This window comes from Heloderma suspectum, chromosome 1, assembly GCF_057233095.1.
Source record: "Heloderma suspectum isolate Gila_16-S chromosome 1, 16-S_ref, whole genome shotgun sequence".
Lineage (NCBI taxonomy): Eukaryota > Metazoa > Chordata > Lepidosauria > Squamata > Helodermatidae > Heloderma > Heloderma suspectum.
In genome coordinates this window covers 83,461,115-83,484,924 of record NC_139458.1, presented here as the reverse complement: position 1 = coordinate 83,484,924, position 23,810 = coordinate 83,461,115, and the positions used below count along the sequence as shown (strand labels likewise).

At 46.7% G+C, this 23,810-nt stretch overlaps 1 protein-coding gene across 1 annotated transcript; it reads right to left on the bottom strand.

Annotated features, from left to right (window-relative positions):
* PEX16 (peroxisomal biogenesis factor 16) lies at window positions 1-23,667 on the bottom strand. Its single transcript, XM_084850480.1, has 11 exons — window positions 23,477-23,667; window positions 20,063-20,098; window positions 12,724-12,800; window positions 10,453-10,586; window positions 9,816-9,916; window positions 8,369-8,449; window positions 6,733-6,885; window positions 4,537-4,609; window positions 3,884-4,003; window positions 3,649-3,713; window positions 1-436 (listed from the first exon to the last, which is right to left on the bottom strand). Exons 1-11 carry the CDS (start codon window positions 23,610-23,612, stop codon window positions 378-380), a joined length of 1,035 nt encoding a protein of 344 aa, XP_084706606.1. The 5' UTR covers window positions 23,613-23,667; the 3' UTR covers window positions 1-377.
* Between the last annotated feature and the right edge of the window lie 143 nt (window positions 23,668-23,810).

Genomic DNA, 23,810 nt, shown 5'->3' with positions numbered 1-23,810 from the left:
TAGCCCAAAAGCACTGCCGTCTCCCGGCTTTATTAATTCATAACCATACAAAACGCATACAAAAAAGGCCTGTGCTCCCCCTGCCCAGGTTTGAAACCAGTTATATCAGAATGCAAAAAGGAACCGCAGTGGTACTTTTAAATCCCAGTCCTTGTAGTGTTCAGAGTTCACAAGAAGATACTTAAAAAAAAAAAAAAAAAAAGATGTTCGAAGAGCCCTTACTCTTCTCTTGGAAATCATTCGCATAAGCCATAGAAAGACATGTGCTGTTGTTTCTAAAAAGTCTCATGGCTGCCTCCCTCTTTATAAAGCCATCCTGTTATCCCAAGCATCTGCTTTTAGGCTGAGCCGTCCCTGACTACAATAGCCCAAGCACATCAACCCCAGTTGTAGAAATAGATTTTCTGCCAGGCTGGCAAGTAATCCATCAGTGGCCCTGAAATAGGGAGAGAGAAAAACGTGTCAAGAGTAGGCTGTAAAGAAGGCCTTAAAGCAGAGTGGGGAAACCCCAGGCCCAGGGGCCAAATCCCTTCCTGGGGTCCCAATCTAGTCCTCTTGGGTTCCCCAAATGGCCCCACACCCTTCCTCCAGCCCCAGCCCCTTTCCCACAACCAGTGCTAGTGGTTTTGGTATTTTTGGCCCCACCGCCCTTTGTCTTTGGCCCCGTCCACCACCAAATGAGGCTTCCAAGAGCTTCTCCAAAATCGAATGTGGCCCTCAGGCTGAAAGAGGTTCCCCATCCCTGCCTTAAAGTAAAACGTTGCAAGTGAATTTCTCAAATTTGCTTCCGAAATGGCCCCTTCTTCTCTCCCAGGCTCCAGGGGTTATCCAGCATAGGAATATCACAGGTGGGCCTTGCTAGGGCAAGAATCCAGGACAGGGAAAAAGGGACCAATTTCACATAGCTAACAGGAAGGTTTTTGGGATGGTTTTTTGGGAAGGTTTTTGGGATGGATTTCAACGAAATCCATCCCAAAGAAAAAGAAATGCAAGAAAGCAAAGTGGCTGTCTGATGAGGCTTTACAAGTAGCTCACGAAAGAAGGGAAGTGAAAAGCAAGGGAGAAAGGGGAAGATATGCCCAACTGAATGCAGAGTTCCAGAGAATAGCAAGGAGAGACAAGAAGGCCTTCTTAAATGAACAATGCAAAGAAATCGAGGAAAACAACAGAATGGGAAAGACTAGAGATCTCTTCAAGAAAATCGGAGATCTCAAGGGAACGTTTTGTGCAAAGACGGGCATGATAAAGGACAAAGAAGGCAGGGACCTAACAGAAGCAGATGAGATTAAGAAGAGGTGGCAAGAATACACAGAAGAACTATACAGGAAAGATCTGAATGTCCCTGATAGCCATGATAGTGCGGTCACTGAACTTGAGCCGGACATCCTCGAGAGTGAAGTCAAGTGGGCCTTAGGAAGCATTAGTAACAACAAAGCTAGCGGAGATGACAGTATTCCAGCCGAGCTATTTAAAATCCTAAAAGATGATGCTGTTAAAGTGCTGCATTCAATATGCCAACAAATCTGGAACACTCAACAGTGGCCACAAGACTGGAAAAGGTCAGTTTACATTCCAATTCCAAAGAAGGGCAATGCCAAAGAGTGTTCAAACTACCGCACAATTGCGCTCATTTCACATGCCAGCAAGGTGATGCTCAAAATCCTACAAGCTAGGCTTCAGCAGTATGCGAACTGAGAACTACCGGAAGTACAAGCTGGGTTTCGAAGAGGCAGAGGAAGTAGAGATCAAATCGCCAACATTCGCTGCATCGTGGAGAAAGCAAGAGAATTCCAGAAAAACGTCTATTTCTGCTTCATTGACTACGCTAAAGCCTTTGATTGTGTGGATCACAACAAACTGTGGCAAATTCTTAAAGTGATGGGACTACCAGACCACCTTACCTGTCTCCTGAGAAACCTGTACGAGGGTCAAGAAGCAACAGTAAGAACCAGACATGGAACAACCGATTGGTTCAAAATTGGGAAAGGAGTACGACAAGGCTGCATATTGTCACCCTGCTTATTTAACTTATATGCAGAGTACATCATGAGAAATGCCGGGTTGGATGAATCAGAGGTCGGAATTAAGATTGCTGGGAGAATTATCAACAACCTCCGATATGCAGACGATACCACCCTAATGGCAGAAAGCGAAGAGGATCTAAAGAGCCTCTTGTTGAGGGTGAAAGAGGAGAGTGCAAAAGCTGGTTTGAAACTCAACATTAAAAAAACTAAGATCATGGCATCTGGCCCTATCACTTCCTGGCATATAGAAGGGGAAGAAATGGAAGCAGTCACAGATTTTACTTTCTTGGGCTCCAAGATCACTGCAGACGGTGACTGTAGCCATGAAATTAAAAGATGCTTGCTCCTTGGGAGGAAAGCTATGGCCAACCTAGACAGCATAGCAAGAAGCAGAGACATCACCTTGCCGACAAAGGTCCGTCTAATCAAAGCTATGGTTTTCCCAGTAGTAATGTATGGCTGTGAGAGCTGGACTATAAGGAAGGCTGAGCGCCGAAGAATTGATGTTTTCGAACTGTGGTGCTGGAGAAGACTCTTACGAGTCCCCTGGACTGCAAGGAGGTCAAATCAGTCCATCCTAAAGGAAATCAACCCTGACTGCTCATTGGAAGGACAGATAATGAAGCTGAAGCTCCAATATTTTGGCCACCTAATGCGAAGAGAAAACTCCCTGGAAAAGACCCTGATGCTGGGAAAGACTGAAGGCAAATGGAGAAGGGGACGGCAGAGGATGAGATGGCTAGATAGCATCACGGATGCAATGAATATGAACTTGAGCACGCTCCGGGAGAGAGCGCAGGACAGGAAGGCCTGGCGTGCTATGGTCCATGGGGTCACGAAGAGTCGGACACGACTGAACGACTGAACAACAACAACAACAACAGGAAGGTTGTGACCACATCCTTAGTTCGCTGAGCCCAGGGTGGGGAACCTGTGGGCCTCCAGGTGTTGGACTCCAGCCCCCATCATCCTCAAGTTGGCCATGCGGATTGGACATAACGGGAGTTGATCCAATAACATCTGGTAGTCCAGCAATTCCTCACCTCTGCCCTAAAAACTGAGTCCCCTGTACAGAGCCTGATATCTAGACAGAAAGAATTGTTTGGAGAAGGAAACCCTGGCTTTAACGGACTGTTATTCCTCTGGAAATTGCACAGGCTCTTCAAGATGCCAAATCCTAAACGTTGTTAATCCTCACAGCACTGTGCGCATGTGTGTGCACACGCACGTGTGTGAGAGAAAGAGAGAATGAATGGCAGGAAATTTATGTATTTACAGTTTTGCAAAGGCGGTAGTGTTACAGTTGTACCTCCCCAAAAGAAATAGTTTAAATTCAAAGACGCTAACATAATGATTGGAGGAGCTGGGCCCTACAGAGATCTGAGGAGTGTTTTCAAAAGCCCTAGATGCCAGCACCAAAAGTGTCAGAAGCAGGCTGGAAAAATCCCAGCTTCCATCTATACATCTCAGTAGTCTCTCATTTAAGCATCTGGGAAGGAGAGGGCTCTTTGAACAAACATATAGATGGGACCCCAGCATGATGGGAGGATCCTCTTCTATGGATTCCTTCACCCTTATTGGCCTCGTTCGAAAAGAGCAATTACAGCAGCAGCCATCTACTTACGGGTGACTAAGCCAACTCCAGGGACATAATCTGCCAGGAGGCGCAACAGAAAGAGGATCCTGCCCCTAAGGGAACAGAGAGAGAAAAGGAAGAAATGAGCCCAGGGCAGAAGCCGCCACAGATTTCAGAGGGCCTGTACACCCTGCTCAGCCAGAAATTGTATGGCTTCCTATGGAGGGTGGGATGGGGATTTTCTTTCTGCTGGAGTGGGCATATGCCAGCTTGGCATACTTACTCAGAGTATCTGTCATAGAAGGGAGACCTCAGCAGGTAGTACAGTAGCAAGATAGTTCGGCGTCTCAGCTCCACACGCTCACGCTTGTTGAGGTCTTTCATGTCACTCAGTAAACTCAAGCTGCAGGAGGAAAAGCAGAGAATCTTAAAGGGTGGTTTCTGTGCTTTGGGGTGTGTGTGTGTCTGTGTGTGAAGCAAAAATCCATGTTCATTCTTCTGAGAAGAGACCTTATCTCTTTCCCAATCATTATTTTTTTAACATGAGAGCTTCTAGGCCTCAAGCCTGCTTGGAGGCTGAGAGTAACACCCTGTGACCTGAAAGCCCTACTACCTAATTTCAATGGTGAGGAACTCTGCACATGCTCAAAGGCACCATCTTCTTTTCTGTTACTCATATGCTCAAAACCTGAGCCCTGGCATTGAAAAGAGGTTCCAGGGCTGGTTCAAAGTAAACCTGGTCAAATTAAACCATAAAGAGGGTAGAAGAAAGAATAGGCAGCCTCTCTGTTATAAAAGATCAACCCCAACATTGTTCCAGCTTCTCCCATCTTAGCTGGGGACAAATGCACCACTTTAGGAATCAAAAACAGATACAAATGAACATATATAATAAAAATGGGTCCAGGGCCCTGAAGTAATTTTCTCCAAACTGACCTTGTAATATCCAACACTCCTGAGAGGAGCCAGGGTTTCCAAGATCTCTGTCCCCATAACCCTAAACTCATCACTATGAACATGTGTTAAGGAATGGCCAGACATGAGGCATAGCCTGTAGGAGCAGAACAACATCCAAGCAGTCTCATGAACCCAGCCAGGCTACAGCAGCTAAACTATAGCTAAAATCAATGCTGTGACTGAGTAATAGAAGTCCATTCATTCATTACATTCTATACCATCCACCAGCCAAAGATCTCTGGGGGTTTACAAAAAAATCTGAACCCTAAAATACCACATAATATAATATAAAATCTTTAACTTAGAGAAATTTAAGATGATTTGAAATAGTTAAAACATTTGTTTATTATTACATTCCTATACCTCCCAATAGCTGAAGCTCCCTGGGCAAGTCACAAAATAGCAATAAAATACCAGGACCCAATAAAAACAACTCACATTAAAAAGGCCCATCATATGCCATCAAACGTGTAGGAGTAAAGTCTTAACCTAGTGCTGGAAAGACTGACAACGCTGATGCCAGGCAGACCTCTCTGGGGAGAGCATTCCACAATCAGGGGTGGCCACCACTGAAAAGGCCCTCTCCCTTCTTGCCATTGTTTGAACCTCTCCCAGTGGAGGCACTCAGAGGAGGTTGTTGATTGTAGTGAACAGGTAGGGTCATACCAAGAGAGGCGTTCCATCAGATATTGCAGTCCTGAGCCATTAAGGCTTTATAGGTCAAGACCAGCACCTTGAACTGAACTCAGAAATGTACAGGTAGCCAGTGCAAGTGGGCCAGAATTGGTCTTATAAGCTCAGACTTTCTGGTCCCTGCTATCAATCTGGCTGCTGCATTTTGTACAGGCAGCAGCCTCCAAACTGTCTTCAAGGGCAGCCCCATGTAGAGCGCATTGTAGTAATTTAACTTTGAAGTTAACAGAGCAGACTACTGAAGCCAGATTATCCCTTTTCAGATTGGCTGGTGGCCCAGCTACACCCTAAGTTGGTAGAAGGCACTCCATGCCACTGAGGCCACCTAAGCCTCAAGAGACAATGATGGCTCCAGGAGAACCCCCAAACTATGAACGTGCTCCTTCCAGGGGAGTGCAACCTCATCCGGATTGTGCACCTTCCATCAAGTCAGGAGATCCACCCACTAGCAGCATCTTAGTCTTGTCTGGATTGAGCTTCATTTTATTAACCCTCATTTAGTCCATTGTCAAAAGCAGGCTTCCATCTAGCACACACACAGCCTCACCTGATGAAGATGAGAAGGAGAAATAGAGCTGTGTGTCATCAGCATACTGATGGGAATGCTCTCCAAAACTTCAGATGACCACATTCAACTGTTTCATGTCGATGTTAAATAGCATGGGGGACGGAACTGACCCCTGCGGAACCCCATGCTGGAGAATCCACGGGGCCAAACAATATCCCCCAAGGACCACCTTTTGGAGCTGGCCATCCAAGTAGGAGCAGAAGTACTGCAATGCAGTATCCCCCATTCCCAATTCAGACAGTCGCCCCAAACGGATACTATAGCCCATGGCATTGAAAGCCACTGAGAGATCAAGCAGCATCAACAGGGTCACACTCCCCCATCTCTCTCCAGGTTATTATACAGGGTGACCCACAGCTGTTTCTGTGCCAAAACCCAACCTGAACCACTACTGAAATGGATCCAGAGAATCAGTCTCATCCAATAGCATTTGGAGCTGGTTCGTCACCACTCACTCAAAGAGCTTGCCAAGGAAAAGAACATTTGCAACCAGCCTAAAGTACTTGAGATCTTCTGGGTCCAGGGAGGATTTCTCCAGGACTGGTCTCATCGTTGCCTCTTTCAGGTGGCCCAGGACCACCCTCTCCCACAAAGAGGCGGTGATCACCTCCCTGGCCCAGCTAGCTGTTCCCTCCCTGCTAGTTTTTATAAGCCAAGAGGGACAAGGATACAATATGAAAGTGGTTGCATGAATTGGTCCAAGCACCTCGTCAAAGTCCTCAAGCTGTACCAGCTGTACTGAATCTGGAGCGGATTCTCTAGCTCAGGGACTAAAGCAAAATCTAGAGCTTGCCTGGGAGAGTCAAGCCCTCTCAGCATTAAGGAGGTAGATGGCTTCCACTGGGTCTGCAGCTCTCTCTAGTGGCATACTGGATACACTGCAAGATCCATTGAAAGCCAAGGTATTAGGATACAGTGGAGCAAGGGACGGGTAACGTAGAGGGACTCCGCAATGGCTTCCTGGATGCCCAAAGGGGTTGGTGGCAGGTCTAGCTCCATTGCTCTTCGGTTCTGCTTCTCCTCCCGTCGCTGAGGTGCTCCCCAATGCCTGGAGTGCAGGGAGGGAGCTGAAATCAAAACAAAAATATAGCTTTGCATGTAGAGCACACTTTTAATGAGTAACCAGCAAGATGTTCACACAATCATCACTGCCCACTGCAGCACTTACCGGTGCATGTCAGGTGCTTTTTTTTAATAATCAAGCAACAGCTTGTCATGTCGTCTGAACCCGGGGACCATGGGTTATGCAAGGATTCCCCTCAACTCAGCACTGGTTGGGCCTCATCTGCAGTACTGTGTCCAGTTCTGGGAGCCACATTTTAAGAAGGATGTAGACAAACTGGTGAGGGTTCAGAGGAGGGCAACAAAGATGATCAGGGGACTCAAAACAAAGCCCTATGAAGAGAGACTGAAAGAACTGGGCATGTTTAGCCTTGATAAGAGAAGATTGAGGGGAGATAGGATAGCATTCTTCAAGTACCTGAAAGGTTGTCACAGAGAGGAAGGCCGGGATCTCTTCTCGATCATCCCAGAGTGCAGGACATGGAATAATGGGCTCAAGTGACAGTAAACCAGATTCCAGCTGAACATCAGGACAAACTTCCTGACAGTTAGAGCAATATGACAATGGAACCAATGACCTAGGGAGGTGGTGGGCTCTCCCACACTGGAGACATTCATGGCGAGGCTGGACAGCCATCTGCCAGGGAAGCTCTGACTTAGATTCCTGCATTGAGCAGGGGGTTGGACTCGATGGCCTTGTAGGCCCCTTCCAACCCTACTGTTCTATGATTCTATGATTAAACAACCCTCACATAACCCATGGTCTTTTGTTGTTTAACTCTTGCATGATCCACAGTCTCCAGGTTTGGATGACATGACAAGCTGCAAACACCGCATTAAATATTCAAAATGGCTGCTGGCACACACCACAACCCACCATGGCTTAAATAAGCAACCGTGAGCTGTTTGATCATCTGAACTAGGGATGGTGGAGAAATCCGCCACGGATTCCACTGAGGCCGGATTCCAAAGAATTCCCCCTGAGTCCGTGATGGAACAGACTGCTCCCCCGCGAAGTCTGGTCAGGACGTCCGAAGTCCGGTCAGGTCCTACCTGGTGTCGGCTGGTCCGCATCTGTCGTCTTTGGTCCGCAGCCATCTGCTGCCGGGCTGCAGACACAAATGGCGTCCAGCGTAGTGGATGCCATTTGCATCCCTGCCCTTGGCCGTGATAGGCTATGTAAATATTTACGTAGCCAATTTGCATGGCAGCAGATGGAAGTCCGGCTGCAGCCGGGGAGGATTCTGGGGGGAGGGACGGATCGCCTCCCCCTACCCACCCCCTGTGGACCCCTTCAGCAGACTGGTAAGTGGGTTTCGTACACCCCTAGTCCGAACAGCATCATAGCATGCCTCAAAATGTGGCTGGTAACTGAAATGCCCTTGCACACTTCTTCTTTGTTTGTTTTTTACCCACATTTGCAGCCTGGCAACCTATAATGAAGCCTAGCCCCAGCCTAGCTGCCGCACAGTTTAAAAAGATACTTACTGCTATCGAGGGACCTCATGACACGGCTGGAGCGCTTCCCCACGTATATCCGCTCCTTCCCTATCGAGTTCCCTTCTATGTCTGTCAGGACACAAGTAGATAAGACCACAGCCAGGGCAGGGCGAAATCCTCCCTGAAGCTTTAGTTTATTCAGGGCAACACATCCACTCGCCAGTCAAGAACAGCAAACTTATAAGGAATGGGGATCTGTGATACTCCCATTCAAACTGGGTAGTCTGCAAGCTAATGGCAATAAACCAGCGGTGGGGAACAAGCAAGTCTGCAGTTCCAGCATCCCTCATCATTGGCTATGCTGGCTAGGGCTGGTGGGAGTTGCAGTCCAGCATCTGCAAGGCTATGTGTTCCCCACCACTGCACTAAGCACAGCCCAGGCAGGGCACCAGAAGATGCAGAATTGGACACTGTGAGTCCCACCCAGCCTGAGCCACAGGATAGGGTCTAAAGCAACTCCCAGCAGCCCCAGTCAGCATGGCCAAGGGTCAGGAATGCTGGGAGTTGTAGCTGCAAACATCTGGAGGGCACGACTGAGGAAGGCTGGAGTAAAGGAATTCCAAACAGCACAAACATAGAGTCAGAGGCTCCTTTTTTAGTATCAGTGAAGGGGGTTATATGCCTGGTATGGCACCATGTAAAAAGCACAAATGGGATGGGAATGACACAGTCCTCTGGAGTTTCTCCTCCTCTGAAGGCAATGGGGAATGTGTGGCCCTCCAGATGTTGTCAGACTACAACTCCCAGCATGCCTCACCACTGGCTTTGCTGGCTGGGGCTGATGGGAGGTGCAGTCCAAAAACACCTGCAGGGCCACACGCTCCCCACCGCTCTAGAAGAAGGGGCAAAATGAGGTAGGAGGTGGCCCAACGTTCCACCAAGCAGCCTTCCCCAACATGGTGCCCTCCAGATGTGTTGGATTGCAACTCCCATCATGCCCAGCTAGGGTGGCCAGAGAAGACTGCTATAAAGTAAAAAGGAGCCAGTGAAATTACAGCTTTACTGCAAAGACGACTACCTCTCTTTTCAGAGCTCACTGGTTCAGTTCTTGAGGTCCGACTTGTCTTAGCTCGAGCGCCCTGGTATTCAGCCCAAACTGATCAGACTGATGACACCCCCTACTGGCTGAGAGGGCACATCACAGAGTCCTCCTTATTGCCTTTCTGGATCCTCCCTCAAAGCAGCAGCATCTCCTCAGCCTGGATCTGCACGCGCATGCACTTGCCTAAATGGGTGGACTTATTCCAGGCCTGCTAGAAATGAAGGCGCGTGCAGAGCAATACAGAGAAACCATGAAGTGTCCAGGCAAATGACTCGCTTTTTTAAAATAGGCCAGTGGATATAAAAATCATTCAGTTGGACCACATCCAGAGCTTCCTTCCAGTCTTCCCGGCTAAGCCAAAATAGTTACAACCATACGATGCCCTCGGCTTACCTTGCTGTTGTAATGACTGTCTCCTGTCTAGCGGCACAATGGGAGGAGAGGTCTGGATGCCAGCTTTGTACCGGAGCAACAGCAGGAGGCGCAAGATGGCTCTGTGGGTTAGAGCAAGTCACGGGCTGTAAGCATCAGGCACATGCTGGCACAGCTTCACAGTCAAGGTGCTAGAAATGCACGCATCTGTGCTTTGCACTGGCAGGCAAGGCACACACCCTCACGTCTGCAGCCCCATTTGGAAACCACACGTCTTCAATATAGGCTCAAAATGGATCCACATGTAAAGCAGGGGTGGGCAGACTTGAGGCTTGCAGGATCTACTTTGCGTAGAACCCTGAGATCCACTGACCAAAGCCAAGTGCAAAATAGTGGCTCAGGAGGGTGGACATACACTCAGAATTCAGGAGCAGGGTGCCTCTGAGTAGGAATTTGTGATCAGAACCGAGGTCACAAGGCCTTCCACGCATGCTTGCGTTGGACCTGCCACACAGTCTGCCTACCTCATTTATGCTGCCCCGGCCCTCCGCACTCACCACTGAAAAGGCCCTGTCCCTCCTGCCCCCACCCCATGTATCTCGACGGTGGTCCATGAGCACTTGATGTAACATTCCCCTCCTCCCCATTCAACACTCACTTGGCTAGCTGGATGAGGACAATGATGGCCCACCGGCCAGTCTCACCCCACACCTTGGCAGCCCCCATCTCGGCAAAGACCTCCACGCATTCGAGGACGCTCAGCCACGTTAGTAGCTTCTGCTGGGGAACTGACTGCAAAACAAGAGGCAGGCGAGTGTGAGAGATGACACGACCTGGCTGGCTTCCACATATAGCCAAGATTCCCCTCTAAATCTCAGCAAGACAATTCTGCTGGGGGCTGAGAGGAGTAATGGGCCACAAGCCTTCCACACAAAGGTAACCAAGCAGATTAGCTGGGGTTCACGTGAGCCTCCCAGCTCCAGCTCAGTTACAGCCATCTAATTTCAGTCACTCAGCAACAGAGTTCTATTGCCAGAGGTGCTCTGGACTGTAGGTAGAAAGGTTATCAGAACATAGGCTTTCCAAACTGAGCTCTTATACCAGGGGTGTTGAACCTCAGTCCTGTGGGCCAAATCTGGACCACCTGGGATGCCAATCAGACCCTCCAGGATCCCCAGAGGGCTACACCCCTCTCCCAATTCCCTGACCACTGATCGTTGGGGGGGTCCTTGGCTTTTGCATGCTCACACACACACCGGCCCCCATTCTAAGAGCTTGAAATGCCTCTCCCAAGGCTTAATTACAGGCAGGAAGGGCAGAAAGCTAAACTGTGCTGGTACCTGGCCCCACCCCTTTTGTCTTCAGCTCCGCCCACCACTGGAACACAGCCCCTGAGTGCTTCTCCGAAACTGAATTTGGCCCTCGGGCTGAAAGAGGTCCATCACCCATTATATGCAAAATAAACAATTACAAAAGCATATCTTGAGACGTATGCTGGGTCAAGGAGAAGATAATGTCTCTCTCTCTCTCCTTGTACGCTTTCCTGGCTGGCCACTGTTGGATTTACAGCACTGGACTGGCTGGATCAGCAACTGGGAGAGGTTAATCAGCAACACATTTCTTATGATAGCACAAAGCGGTGCAATTACAGAAGTTTATACGAGTCCCCTGGACTGCAAGGAGGTCAAATCAGTCAATCCTAAAGGAAATCAACCCTGAGTGCTCATTGGAAGGACAGATACTGAAGCTGAAGCTGAAATATTTTGGCCACCTAATGCGAAGAGAAAACTCCCTGGAAAAGACCCTGATGCTGGGAAAGACTGAAGGCAAAAGGAAAAGGGGACGGCAGAGGATGAGATGGCTAGATAGCATCACGGATGCAATTAATATGAACTTGAGCACGCTCCGGGAGAGAGCGCAGGACAGGAAGGCCTGGCGTGCTATGGTCCATGGGGTCACGAAGAGTCGGACACGACTGAACGACTGAACAACAACAACATATCAGGGGAAAGGTCTGCATTCAGTACATTGTGTTAATATGCAAGTTCTGCAAACTGCATACATTTCGGCTGCAATCCTAAAACACTCCCTTACTAGGGAGTACGCTCCATTAAACATGGGGCTTCTGAGTAAACATTTTATTATTGATTTGATTTGTACCCCACATTTCTACCAAAAAATGTCACTTCAGGCAGCTAACGTGCATAGGATCACACAATTAATCCTATTTCTGATTCAGCTCTCAAAGGGCTTGTGCTGACATAGCCAAAAGTGCAGCACCCATAAGGAGGTATCAACAAACTCAGGGCTTTGTGGAAGTACAAAACGTCTTTATAAATAAAAAACTCTTAAGAAGGGGAACCCTCCCCCCAAAACAGCCAAATGACCACAGAATGCTGAATGGGGGACTGGATGGGAGCGAAAATGGAATGGAGTGGCTGGAAAAGGAAGACTGCGGAACAACCTGAAGATATAAAAAGGCTCATGGCTTGGATAGGTCAAAAAACCTATGTCAGAATTCAATCTCTGTGCTGCCCCCCTGAAATGCAAACAATCTTGATTTCAATGAAAATAAAACAGGGGCTTTCCCCGCCCTAAAGGAATTACACAAAGAGCACTGCAGAGTCCTGGAGTGAACCTTGTACATACCAGAAAAAGGAGGGGGAGATTTTGAATGGTGCCACTCACAGTATAAGCCAGAAGTATTCTTGAAGGCCACTGTAATTTTCATCAGCCTTCCAGAGTGGTGCGGCTCCCCATGCTGCAACTTGCAAGCAGGGAAGGACTGGAAGCTGCCCAAAATTTAATAAGACAGCAGCTTCAGAACACATGCCGACTGAGTAGAATGCAAGAGCAAGGTTCTAGTCCCTGGGCATGGGAAACACAGACCGTGCATCACCCCCTCCTCATACATAGAGAACATTCTTACCACAGGAATGGACTGCTGCAGCTCCTTCCGAAGGATCCAGTCATTCAGCAGCACCAGCAAGTTGGAGGCAGAATACACTGAGGAAGGGGAAGGAGGAGAAAGGCATAGGAAGAACAGGAATACAGACCACAGGATTTTTTAAAATAATGTCTCTTTCAGTGGTTAAACTGCCTTAAGAACAGTCATTCTTTCTGCGGATCTTCCCAATTATGCACAACCGATGAAGATAACATTGACAGACAACTGCCTTGGCTCACCTCCATAATGCAGTGCAAAGGAACAAAAACAGAGCCAAGTTCAATCTTGCCCTCCATATGATGCATCAATCAGTACTCTCAACTTTATTGTCCTGAACACTATTTCAAAAAGGCTATACTCTTGCTTATATTCTTCTGAATACCTTTGTCTTCAGCACATTGCTAGCTCTAAGCAAACATTCTGTCCCCCTAAAGTAGGGTGAAGGCTGCAAGAAAGAATTAACAGAAGCAAAGCAGATCAAGAATGGCCAGAATTAAAAGGAAACCAAACCAAAAGATACAAGGACTGAGATCTATGGGATCTGAGCAACATCTTCACAGAGTGATACTAGCTGTTCCCTGGCAGATACCTGGGGGATCTGTTTAGTAATACTTACAGAATTTACCATGGTAATAAAGAAACTGAATTGATCCCCAGAATATCTGTCCCAGGAAATGCAATATTAAAAAGCTTGGCGGATAGTCCAAGTGTGGTCATGTTGATAACCGACTCCAGCGTTAGTCAACATAGCCAGTCATATCAGTTTCAAGTCAGGAATGTAGAGACATTGAACTTTGCAATAGACTAGGAAGAATTGTCTCATATAATTGATTGTATGTAAGCTGCTCTGGCAGCCTTTTTGGCTGAGGAGCAGCATAAAAATATTTCAAATCCATAAATAAACAAGAATCCCTCTTTCAGGATGGCAAAGCTGAAATCCCAAGAAACCTTAGATTAACAGATTGTAAACAAAACAAAAAAAGCCAAGCCAAAGATAATAGGAGAATGATTCAATTCATGACTAGCTATGGCTTGGATCCAACCCTTACATGAGTAGAGGTCTGCTCGTACAACAGGACTTCCCTGTCCTCTCTAGCGCAGGCCCCTGTGTGTGCCCCAAATCTGCTCCAGAGGGTCGATCAACCCTCTGGAGCAGATTTCGAGGCATGCAGAGGGCTGCAGAAGAGAAGGGGAAATCCATTCGGCCAGTGATTCCCTTCCGCTGGAAGAATGACATCATTGGATACAACCCTAAGTCTGTGTTCACACAGTGCAGTTACTCAGGAGGGTGTGCTTTCGTTCTTTACATGTACACACACTTGTATACAAATCACTCACAATTACAGTCAAAGAACTCAATTAATGATATTTCAAAGTTCTGCCCTGCTTTCTAGACAAGAATTATTGGCCACGTTCAGATGATCATATCTCAGCTAAAATACGAATGAGCCTTTTAGCCATGCGTGCAGACCCTTTGCTCCTCCCTTTGTGTGAACAAGTGAACAAACCAAAAACTCTTCAGTGTACTAAAGTTTCCTGTTTGGTCCACACTACGAAACTATGGTTAACAGCTTCAGAACAAGCCAGGATATGAAGCTATGGCTTGACGCTTAATACCTTGGCTTGTTAAATCTCCAAATCTGTTAACCATAGTTTCTGAGTTCGAAGTGAGAAACAATAGTTAATGGAAGAGTTCCTAATTTGTTTGGTCATGCTCCAAAGAGAAAAGCGAAGGGGTAAGATGAAGGGGCTGCTTATGCACCTGCAAGGCTGGTTCATATCTCGGGTTACTGAACCCAGATATGATAATCTGAGCCAACCTAGTAGACAACAGAAAGGGTACAGGCAGTCCTGCTTTGGGATTGTTGACATACAGTTGCAATCAAATTATTCAACCCCCATTGCAAATCAGGTTTATTGTCAAAATTTACAGACTTTCAGCTGTTTGCAATGAGCAAATCAAACAAAAGCAATTGAAATAGCTCAACACAAGGAATGCTTCAAGTGGTTTCCCCAAATTCAACTGAAATGACTTCTCCAGTCCCAAAATTATTCAACCCCTTTATGGCAAGCATCTGTAGTACTTAGTAGAGCACCCTTTTGCTGTTATATCCTGCTGCAAATGAGATGCATAGCCAGACACCAGCTTCTGGCAGCATTCCTGAGGAATCTTAGCCCATTCTTCATGAGCAATGGCCTCCAGTTCACTAATATTCTTGGGTTTGCGTGCTGCAACCACCTTCTTCAAATCCCACCAGAGATTTTCTATGGGGTTCAAGTCAGGTGACTGTGATGGCCACTGTAGAATCTTCCAGGACTTCTTCTGCAACCAAGCCTTGGTGGAATTTGAGGTATGCTTGGGATCATTGTCCTGTTGGAAGGTCCACTGACACCCAAGCTTCAGCTTCCTCACAGACGGCATGACGTTTTCTCCTAGGATTTCCTGATATGTCAATGAATCCATCTTACCTTCCACGCGCTGCAGGTTTCCAGTGCCAGAGGATGCAAAGCAGCTCCAGTGCATCACAAAGCCACCACCATGCTTAACTGCAGGCAGAGTGTTCTTTTCAGCGTATGCTTCATTCTTCTTTCTCCAGACATGCCGCTGATCCATTGGGCCGAAAATTTCCAGTTTTGTTTCATCACTCCACAGAACAGAATCCCAAAACTTCTGTGGCTTATTTATATGATTTTGAGCATAGTGGAGCTGACATTTCTTGTGCTTTTGGGTCAGTAGTGATGTACGTCTTGGAGTTCTGGCATGGAAACCTTCTGCATTTAGTACGCGCCTTACTGTGCTCACTGAAACCTCAGTGCCTGTTGCCACCAAGTCTTGCTGCAGGTCTTTTGCAGTCACTCGAGGGTTTTTCTCAGCCTGCCTTCTCAGAAATCTGGTTGCAGCCGTTGATAGCTTCTTTTTTCTGCCCCGTCCAGGTAGTGTAACCACTGTTCCTTCAACTTTGAACTTGCGAACTATGCTTCCAACGGTGTCTCTAGGAACATGCAGTGCCTTCGCTATCTTTTTGTATCCTGTTCCTTGTTTGTGAAGGGCGATGATGTCTTCTCTTAACTTTTTGGACCATTCTTTTGACATAGCCATATTTCTAACATGCAGTCACACATGACACTCAATAAACCCCTAGCCAGTTCAGGTATTTCATGTGTTCCAGCTCAAGCACACCTGGTGCAACTAATGAAGCCCCTGATTAGTTGCATCAGGTGTGCTTGAGACAACACCTGTTTTGCATATTTGTGCTGTTGTGAGGGGTTCTATTCAGGGGGTGAATACTTTTGAGACTGGAGAAGTCATTGTAAGCTGCATTTTCAGTTGAATTTGGGGAAACCACCTGAAGCATTCCTTGTGTTGAGCTATTTCAATTGCTTTTGTTTGATTTGTTCATTGCAAACAGCTGAACATCTGTAAATTTTGACAATAAACCTGATTTGCAATGGGGGTCGAAAATTTTGATTGCAACTGTAAATATGTTCATCAGTAGGAGTATGTACCTCCTTCATGGATCACTGCCTTGTTGTGGCGAAGGGGCTTGCGTAACTCAGTGAAGCCATAAGCTATGCTGTGCAGGGCCACCCAAGACGGACAGGTCATGGCAGAGAGTTCCGACAAAATGTGGTCCACTGGAGAAGGAAATGGCAACCCACTCCAGTATTCCTGCCAAGAAAACCCCATGGAACGTATCACAAGGCTAAAAGAGATGACGCCGGAAGATGAGCCCCTCAGGTCAGAAGGTGTCCAATATACTACTGGGGAATAGCAGAGGGAATTTCCAAGTAGCGCCAGAAAGAGTGAAGTGGCTGGGCCAAAGCCAAAACGACACTCAGCTGTGGATGTGTCTGGTGGTGAAAAGAAAATCCGATGCTGTAAAGAACAATATTGTTTAAGAACCAGGAATGTAAGATCAATGAATCAAGGTAAGCTGGAGGTGGTCAAACATGAGATGGCAAGATTGAACATCGATATCTTGGGAATCAGCGAACTAAAATGGACAAGCATGGGCCAATTTAATTCAGGTGACCATCATATCTACTACTGTGGGCACGAATCCCTTAGAAGAAATGGAGTAGCACTCATAGTCAATAAAAGGGTGGGAAAAGCAGGGGTACAATCTCAAAAACAACAGAATGATCTCAGTACGAATCCAAGGCAACCCATTCAACATCACAGTAATTCAAGTCTATGCCCCAACCACTGAGGCCGAAGAAGCTGAGGTTGATCGGTTCTATGAAGACCTACAACACCTCCTAGAATTAACACCAAAAAAAGATGCCCTCTTCATCATAGGGGATTGGAATGCTAAAGTAGGAAGTCAAGAAATCCCCGGGACAACAGGCAAGCATGGCCTTGGTGTACAAAATGAAGCAGGACAAAGGCTAATAGAGTTTTGCCAAGAGAACACGCTGATCATAGCAAGCACTCTTTTCCAACAGCACAAGAGGCGACTCTACACATGGACATCACCAGATGGCCAATATCAAAATCAGACTGATTATGACCTTTGCAGCCAAAGATGGAGAAGCTCTATACAGTCAGTAAAAATAAGACCTGGAGCTGACTGTGGCTCAGATCATGAGCTTCTTATCGCAAAATTTCGGCTTAAATTGAAGAACGTAGGGAAAACCACTAAACCACTCAGGTATGACCTAAATCATATCCCTTATGAATATACAGTGGAGGTGAGGAATAGATTTAAGGGATTAGACCTGATAGAAGGAGTGCCTGAGGAACTATGGACGGAGGTCCGTAACATTATTCAGGAGGCAGCAACTCAATCTATCCGAAAGAAAAAGAAATGCAAGAAAGCCAAGTGGCTGTCTGATGAGGCTTTACAAGTAGCTGAGGAAAGAAGGGAAGCGAAAGCAAAGGCGAAAGGGGAAGATATATCCAACTGAATGCAGATTTCCAGAGAATAGCAAGGAGAGACAAGAAGGCCTTCTTAAATGAACAATGCAAAGAAATCGAGGAAAACAATAGAATGGGAAAGACTAGAGATCTTTTCAAGAAAATCGGAGATCTCAAGGGAACATTTTGTGCAAAGACGGGCATGATAAAGGACAAAGAAGGCAGGGACCTCACAGAAGCAGATGGGATTAAGAAGAGGTGGAAAGAATACACAGAAGAACTATACAGGAAAGATCTTAATGTCCCTGATAGCCATAATAGTGTGTTCACTGAACTTGAGCCGGACATCCTCGAGAGGGAAGTCAAGTGGGCCTTAGGAAGCATTAGTAACAACAAAGCTAGCGGAGATGACAGTATTCAAGCTGAGTATTTAAAATCCTAAAATATGATGCTGTTAAAGTGCTGCACTCAATATGCCAACAAATTTGGAACACTCAACAGTGGCCACAAGACTGGAAAAGGTCAGTTTACATTCCAATTCCAAAGAAGGGCAATGCCAAACAGTGTTCAAACTACCGTACAATTGCGTTCATTTCACATGCTGCCAACAAGGTTATGCTCAAAATCCTACAAGCTAGGCTTCAGCAGTATGTGAACCAAAAACTACCGGAAGTACAAGCTGGGTTTCGAAGAGGCAGAGGAAGGAACTAGAGATCAAATTGCCAACATTCGCTGGATCATGGAGATAGCAAGAGAATTCCAGAAAAACGTCTATTTCTGCTTCATTGACTACGCTAAAGCCTTTGATTGTGTGGATCATAACAAACTGTGGCAAATTCTTAAAGAGATGGGAGTACCAGACCACCTTACCTGTCTCCTGAGAAACCTGTACGAGGGTCAAGAAGCAACAGTAAGAACCAGACATGGACCAACCAAGTGGTTCAAAATTGGGAAAGGAGTACGACGAGGCTGTATATTGTCGCCCTGCTTATTTAACTTGTATGCAGAGTACATCATGAGAAAAGCCGGGTTGGATGAATCACAGGTCGGAATTAAGATTGCCGGGAGAATTATCAACAACCTCAGATACGCCGACGATACCACCCTAATGGCAGAAAGCGAAGAGGATCTAAAGAGCCTCTTGTGGAGGGTGAAAGTGGAGAGTGCAAAAGCTGGTTTGAAACTCAGCATTAAAAAACTAAGGATCTTGGCATCTGGCCCCATCACTTCCTGGCATATAGAAGTGGAAGAAATGGAAGCAGTGACAGATTTTATTTTCTTGGGCTCCAAGATCACCGCAGACGGTGACTGTAGCCATGAAATTAAAAGATGCTTGCTCCTTGGGAGGAAAGCTATGGCACACTTAGACAGCATAGTAAGAAGCAGAGACATCACCTTGCCGACAAAGGTCTGCATAATCAAAGCTATGGTTTTCCCAGTAGCAACGTATGGCTGTGTGAGCTGGACTATAAGGAAGGCTGAGTGCCGAAGAATTGATGCTTTCGAACTGTGGTGCTGGAGAAGACTCTTACGAGTCCCCTGGACTGCAAGGAGGTCAAATCAGTCCATCCTAAAGGAAATCAACCCTGAGTGCTCATTGGAAGGACAGATACTGAAGCTGAAGCTCAAATATTTTGGCCACCTAATGCGAAGAGAAAAGTCACTGGAATAGACCCTGATGCTGAGAAAGATTGAAGGCAAAAGGAGAAGGGGATGGCAGAGGATGAAATGGCTAGATAGCATCACCAATGCAATGAATATGAACTTGAGCACACACCAGGAGAAAGCGGAGAACAGGAAGGCCTGGCGTGCTATGGTCCATGGGGTCACGAAGAGTCGGACACGACTTAACGACTGAACAACAACAAAGGAGTATGTACTCCTTCAAAAAGGAGATGTTACTCTTACAACTTTCCCATTTTTAACTCCTTCCTTAGCGACGTGGGCTCACTAGAGCTTTGCTAAATTAAACCAACTGTTTCATGAGACAATGGGTTATTTAGGAGCTCATGATGTAATACACAGTGGGTCCCCCCACCCCACCCTTCATCATCCCCACAAAAATGCTGGTTATTCAGCGAGATTCCAGGGTAAGCAAGGCCCAGAAACTGAGTTTCCACAGTCCAAGGCCAACACTCAATGCACTCCACACCAAACCCTCTAGCAGCCACTGAATTAACCTGCCCATGCATTAAGCAAGCCTTCCCCAACTTGGTGCCCTCCAGATGTGTTAGATTACAGCCACCATGATCCTGAGACGGCATGGCCAATGGCCATGCTGGCTGGGGATGATGGGAGTTTCAACACATTTGGAGGGTGCCAGGTTGATGAAAGCTGCATTAAGCTTTCACCCGTTCTTTCTCCTTACGAGAATCTTCTCATGCTACCCTCTCTTGACAAAGCCCAACAGTCTCTACATAACACAGTTCTGGGGTCCCCACAGCAATTCTCCAGCATACTTACCAAGCTCAGAGAGTTCATGAGAGTCAGAAAACCGACCTAGAAAAGTAAGCACAGGTGAGACATAAGCCACTATTACATACTCTCCTGAAAACAGTCCAAACCGGTCTTCTTATAGGAATAGCCTTTCAAGCAACTCTTATGCAAATACACCAATGTGTTGCTCAACCTACCGTGAGGTTAAAATTTCCCACAGAACCCAACACCTACCCTGAGCACTGTATCCTCTTATCTAAGAGAATGCACCATTGCAGATTCATCAACAGTGGGGAACACTTCCTGTAGGTTAGTGACAGACTATAATTCTTCAATTTGGATCTTTTTGTCATAGCGTTTTAGGAATGTAACCCTAGGTTTTCCATTATATTTGACAGATATCACAGCCAGTTGAATCTATGGCTTCAGCAATATAGTCAGAACTAGTTTAAAACACTTTTTTTCACATGATCCATGGGCAAATTACTTTGTTTTGGTTTCAATGTTTCTTGATCCTGCTACCCTAACCACTTGGAGCCAGGATATTGGAAAGACTACTTCCGCCCATATGAACCTGCCCATAATTTAAGATTTTCTTCAGAGGCCCTGTTGCATATCCCGCCACCACGAATGGTTAGGTTCGTGGGAACACAGGACAGGGCCTTTTCTGTGGTAGCATCTTGATTTTGGAGGAACTCCCTCTCTGAGGGCTGCATCTTTGCCTAGCGTTAGGTCTTTGTTTAGGATGGATTTTGATGTGTTTTAAATACTTTTACTCTGCTCTCTGAATGTTTTAAAATGGTTTGGTCTTTTAAAAAAATGATTGTTTTGATGTGGGGTTGTTTTTAAAAACATTTATTACATAGTACACAGTAGATTTATAAATACATAAAAATATATATTAATAAATACATAAAACAAACACTATGGACCATGGGATGATTGTCATTTGGTTCCATCACCACCCTACTTAACTAAACATCTGGAGGAAGTCTTATATGGAAGAGAGTTTGAAAACAGATTCCTGTAAGGGTGGGGGCGGGGGGGGGAAGGAGTTGTACTTTTTCTGCTTGGACACTTATGTCTCAGATGGGAGACTGCTTTAACCTAATTACATTACACTATCTTGTAACCACCATATCCTCCAACAGGCAAGACTGTGGCAGTCTGGATAAGGGTGATCAATAGATATTCTCTACTTGGACTTTCAAAAAGCTTTAACAAGTCCCTTACCACAGGCTCCTCAGTAAGCTTAGCAGTACGGGATAAGAGGAGAGGTACCCTGGATCAAATAACAAGAAGCAGATGAGGGGAGAGGAATAAACAGACAAACGTTCACAATGGAGTAAAGTAAGCAGTGAGGTCCCCCAAGGATCTGTATTGGGACCAACATTAGCTGATTTATATATTATCTGAAGTCAACAAGAAATAGCCAAGTTTGCACGTGATACATAACTATTCAGAATGACGAAAACTCAAGCAGATTGCGAATGAACTTCAAAAGGATTTTGCAACACCAGATAACAAAATGGCAAGGGAAATGCAGTTGTCAGTAGATGTAAAGTGATGCACACAGGGGGCAAGAAATCCCAGTTTTACATATATCCTGATGTAGTCTGAACTGGTTGTGACTACCCTGGGAAGAGATCCTGGGATTGTGTTGAAGTATCCACACAGCAAAAGTGTAAAATCCCATGTTTGGGATTGTTAGGGGGAAAGAAAAAAAGGTAAGTATCCTAACACCTTTATCCATGGTGTTTTCACATCAGGAATATTGTGTATAGTTCTGGTTGTCCTCAAAAAGGACATTGTAGAGCTGGAAAAAGTACAGAAAACAGCACCCAAAAGGATAAAAGCATTGGAATACTTCCTCTTTCAGAATAGGCTAGTGTGTTTAAAGCTTTTAGCTTAGGCGGGAAAAGGGGCAGTATCCAATACTGCTGCTGCACTTCTGCTTATTCTATGACACCCACTGCTAGAGCAACTGGGAGTTAGGGCTTCCTAAAGCCACACTGGAAACACTCATTCCCAGATTGGGACAGGTCAGCACTTGTTTCCAGTTGTTTTAACAACTGCTAGTTCCCCGCTGTGCTAGCAGTGGGTCCCACTGTTGTGCAGGCAGCATAGTAAACTGCCCAAGCAAGGACACATGTACAGAAACGGGGGAACAAGATAGTGTTTTATAAAATGATGAAATGTATAGAAAAAGTGGATATATTTTTCTCTTTATCCCATAACACTAGAACTTAAGGGTCACCCAATGAAATTGATTGGCAATAGATTCAGGAAAGACAAAGGAGAGCACTTTTTCAGACAATGCACAATCAGTTTATGGCATTTACTGTCACTAGCTTAAGTGATTTTAAAAAGGAGCTCAGACAATTTCAAGATTAGGCCTAGCAAACACTCTTAGCCGTAATAGATAAAAAGAACTCCCATGTTCAGAGGCAGTATACCTCTGAATACTAGACACTGGGGACAAACAACAGGAAGCTTGTTGACTTCACAAACTTTTGAGTGAAGGATTTCCCAGAGACATTTGGCTGGCCACCATTGGAAGCAGTATGCTGGACTAGACCTTGGTCAGATGCAGCAGGGCTCTTCTTAGGCTCTTATGGATTGGAAAGCAAGCTGTTCTACTGCTATTCAAGGCTGCAACCAAAGTGATCAGCTGAGAGCAAGAGATCAGACCTGTTCTGCAGCGCCCAGTGTAATCTGAGCACTTTCCAAATGGAGTGTCATCACACTAGTGATTAAAATCTCTAGCTTTCACAGCATTACAATTTGGTTTTGATGCTGCAGGCACTCAACAGGTACTAGGTAATACCGCAGACTGCAGTAAAAAAGGTGGAAGCAGCAAGGGGCTGCCTGAAACACAGATCCCCCCCCCACACACACAAATACCCACAGGGGCAATAACAGGCTGCAGAGGAAAGGGATGAAAGCAGAAGAACTCTCCCCCAAACCATGGCTCCAGATCTAGAGCTAAGCCCAAAGGATTAGTTCAGTCTTCCTCAAAGTGGTGCCCCCAACGATGGTGGCTGGACGATGATGGAAGTTGTAATCCAACAAATCTGGAAGGCCCCAGGTTGGGGAAGGCTGCATTCAGAGAAGGAACACAACAGCCATTTCCTCTATCGTTTAGGATAGCAACTTTCTCCCCTGGCGGAGCTCCCATTCATTTGACGGTTGCATGGCAGGCAGAAATTCGGCAGGTGACGTTTCCTCTTCATCACCATGTACCTCCCTGCTGGGGAAAGCGTCACCTGTCGGACCTCTACCTGCCACGCAGCTGCATCGTACAAGACCCCTGCCAAGTGGCAGTGGGGGAATAAAGGCCACGCGCGCGCGTCGTAAGCTTGTCCCACGACTCCTGGTGCGGCGGCGAAGGAAGGCTCAGCCCCTTTCCCCGCGTCTTCCCTCTCCCAGGTTCCATCATACCTGGCAGCAGGTAGGAGAGGCCGCGCACGGTGCTCTCTAGCTGGGCAGTGGCCGCCGGGTGCCGCTTCACGTAATCCTGATAGCGGGCGCACAGGTGCCGCAGCCTCCCCGCCGGCCCCTGCGCGGATCCAGCCATGGCTGCCCAGAGAGACACGCAGCGCTCCCCGCCCCCCCCCCGCCGCCCCGAGTACGCCTGACCGCGCACGCGCGCTTCCGGGTCGGGCTTTCCTCTTCTTGGACCACGCCCCCTCCTCCTCGCCGCCCCCTCCTCCTCTCCTCTCCTCGCCCGGCTCTCTCTCCCCGCACCTCTGCGCCTGCGCAACGCCTGGTCCGG

Excerpts from the sequence above, each read along its gene's own strand:
- PEX16 (XM_084850480.1), bottom strand. The coding sequence starts at position 23,612 with ATGGCTGGATCCGCGCAGGGGCCGGCGGGGAGGCTGCGGCACCTGTGC. Across the intron at positions 8,450-9,815 it reads ACAGTCATTACAACAGCAAG|ACATAGAAGGGAACTCGATA; the intron begins GTAAGCCGAGGG and ends GTGTCCTGACAG. Across the intron at positions 6,886-8,368 it reads CATGAGGTCCCTCGATAGCA|CTCCCTCCCTGCACTCCAGG; the intron begins GTAAGTATCTTT and ends TTTTGATTTCAG.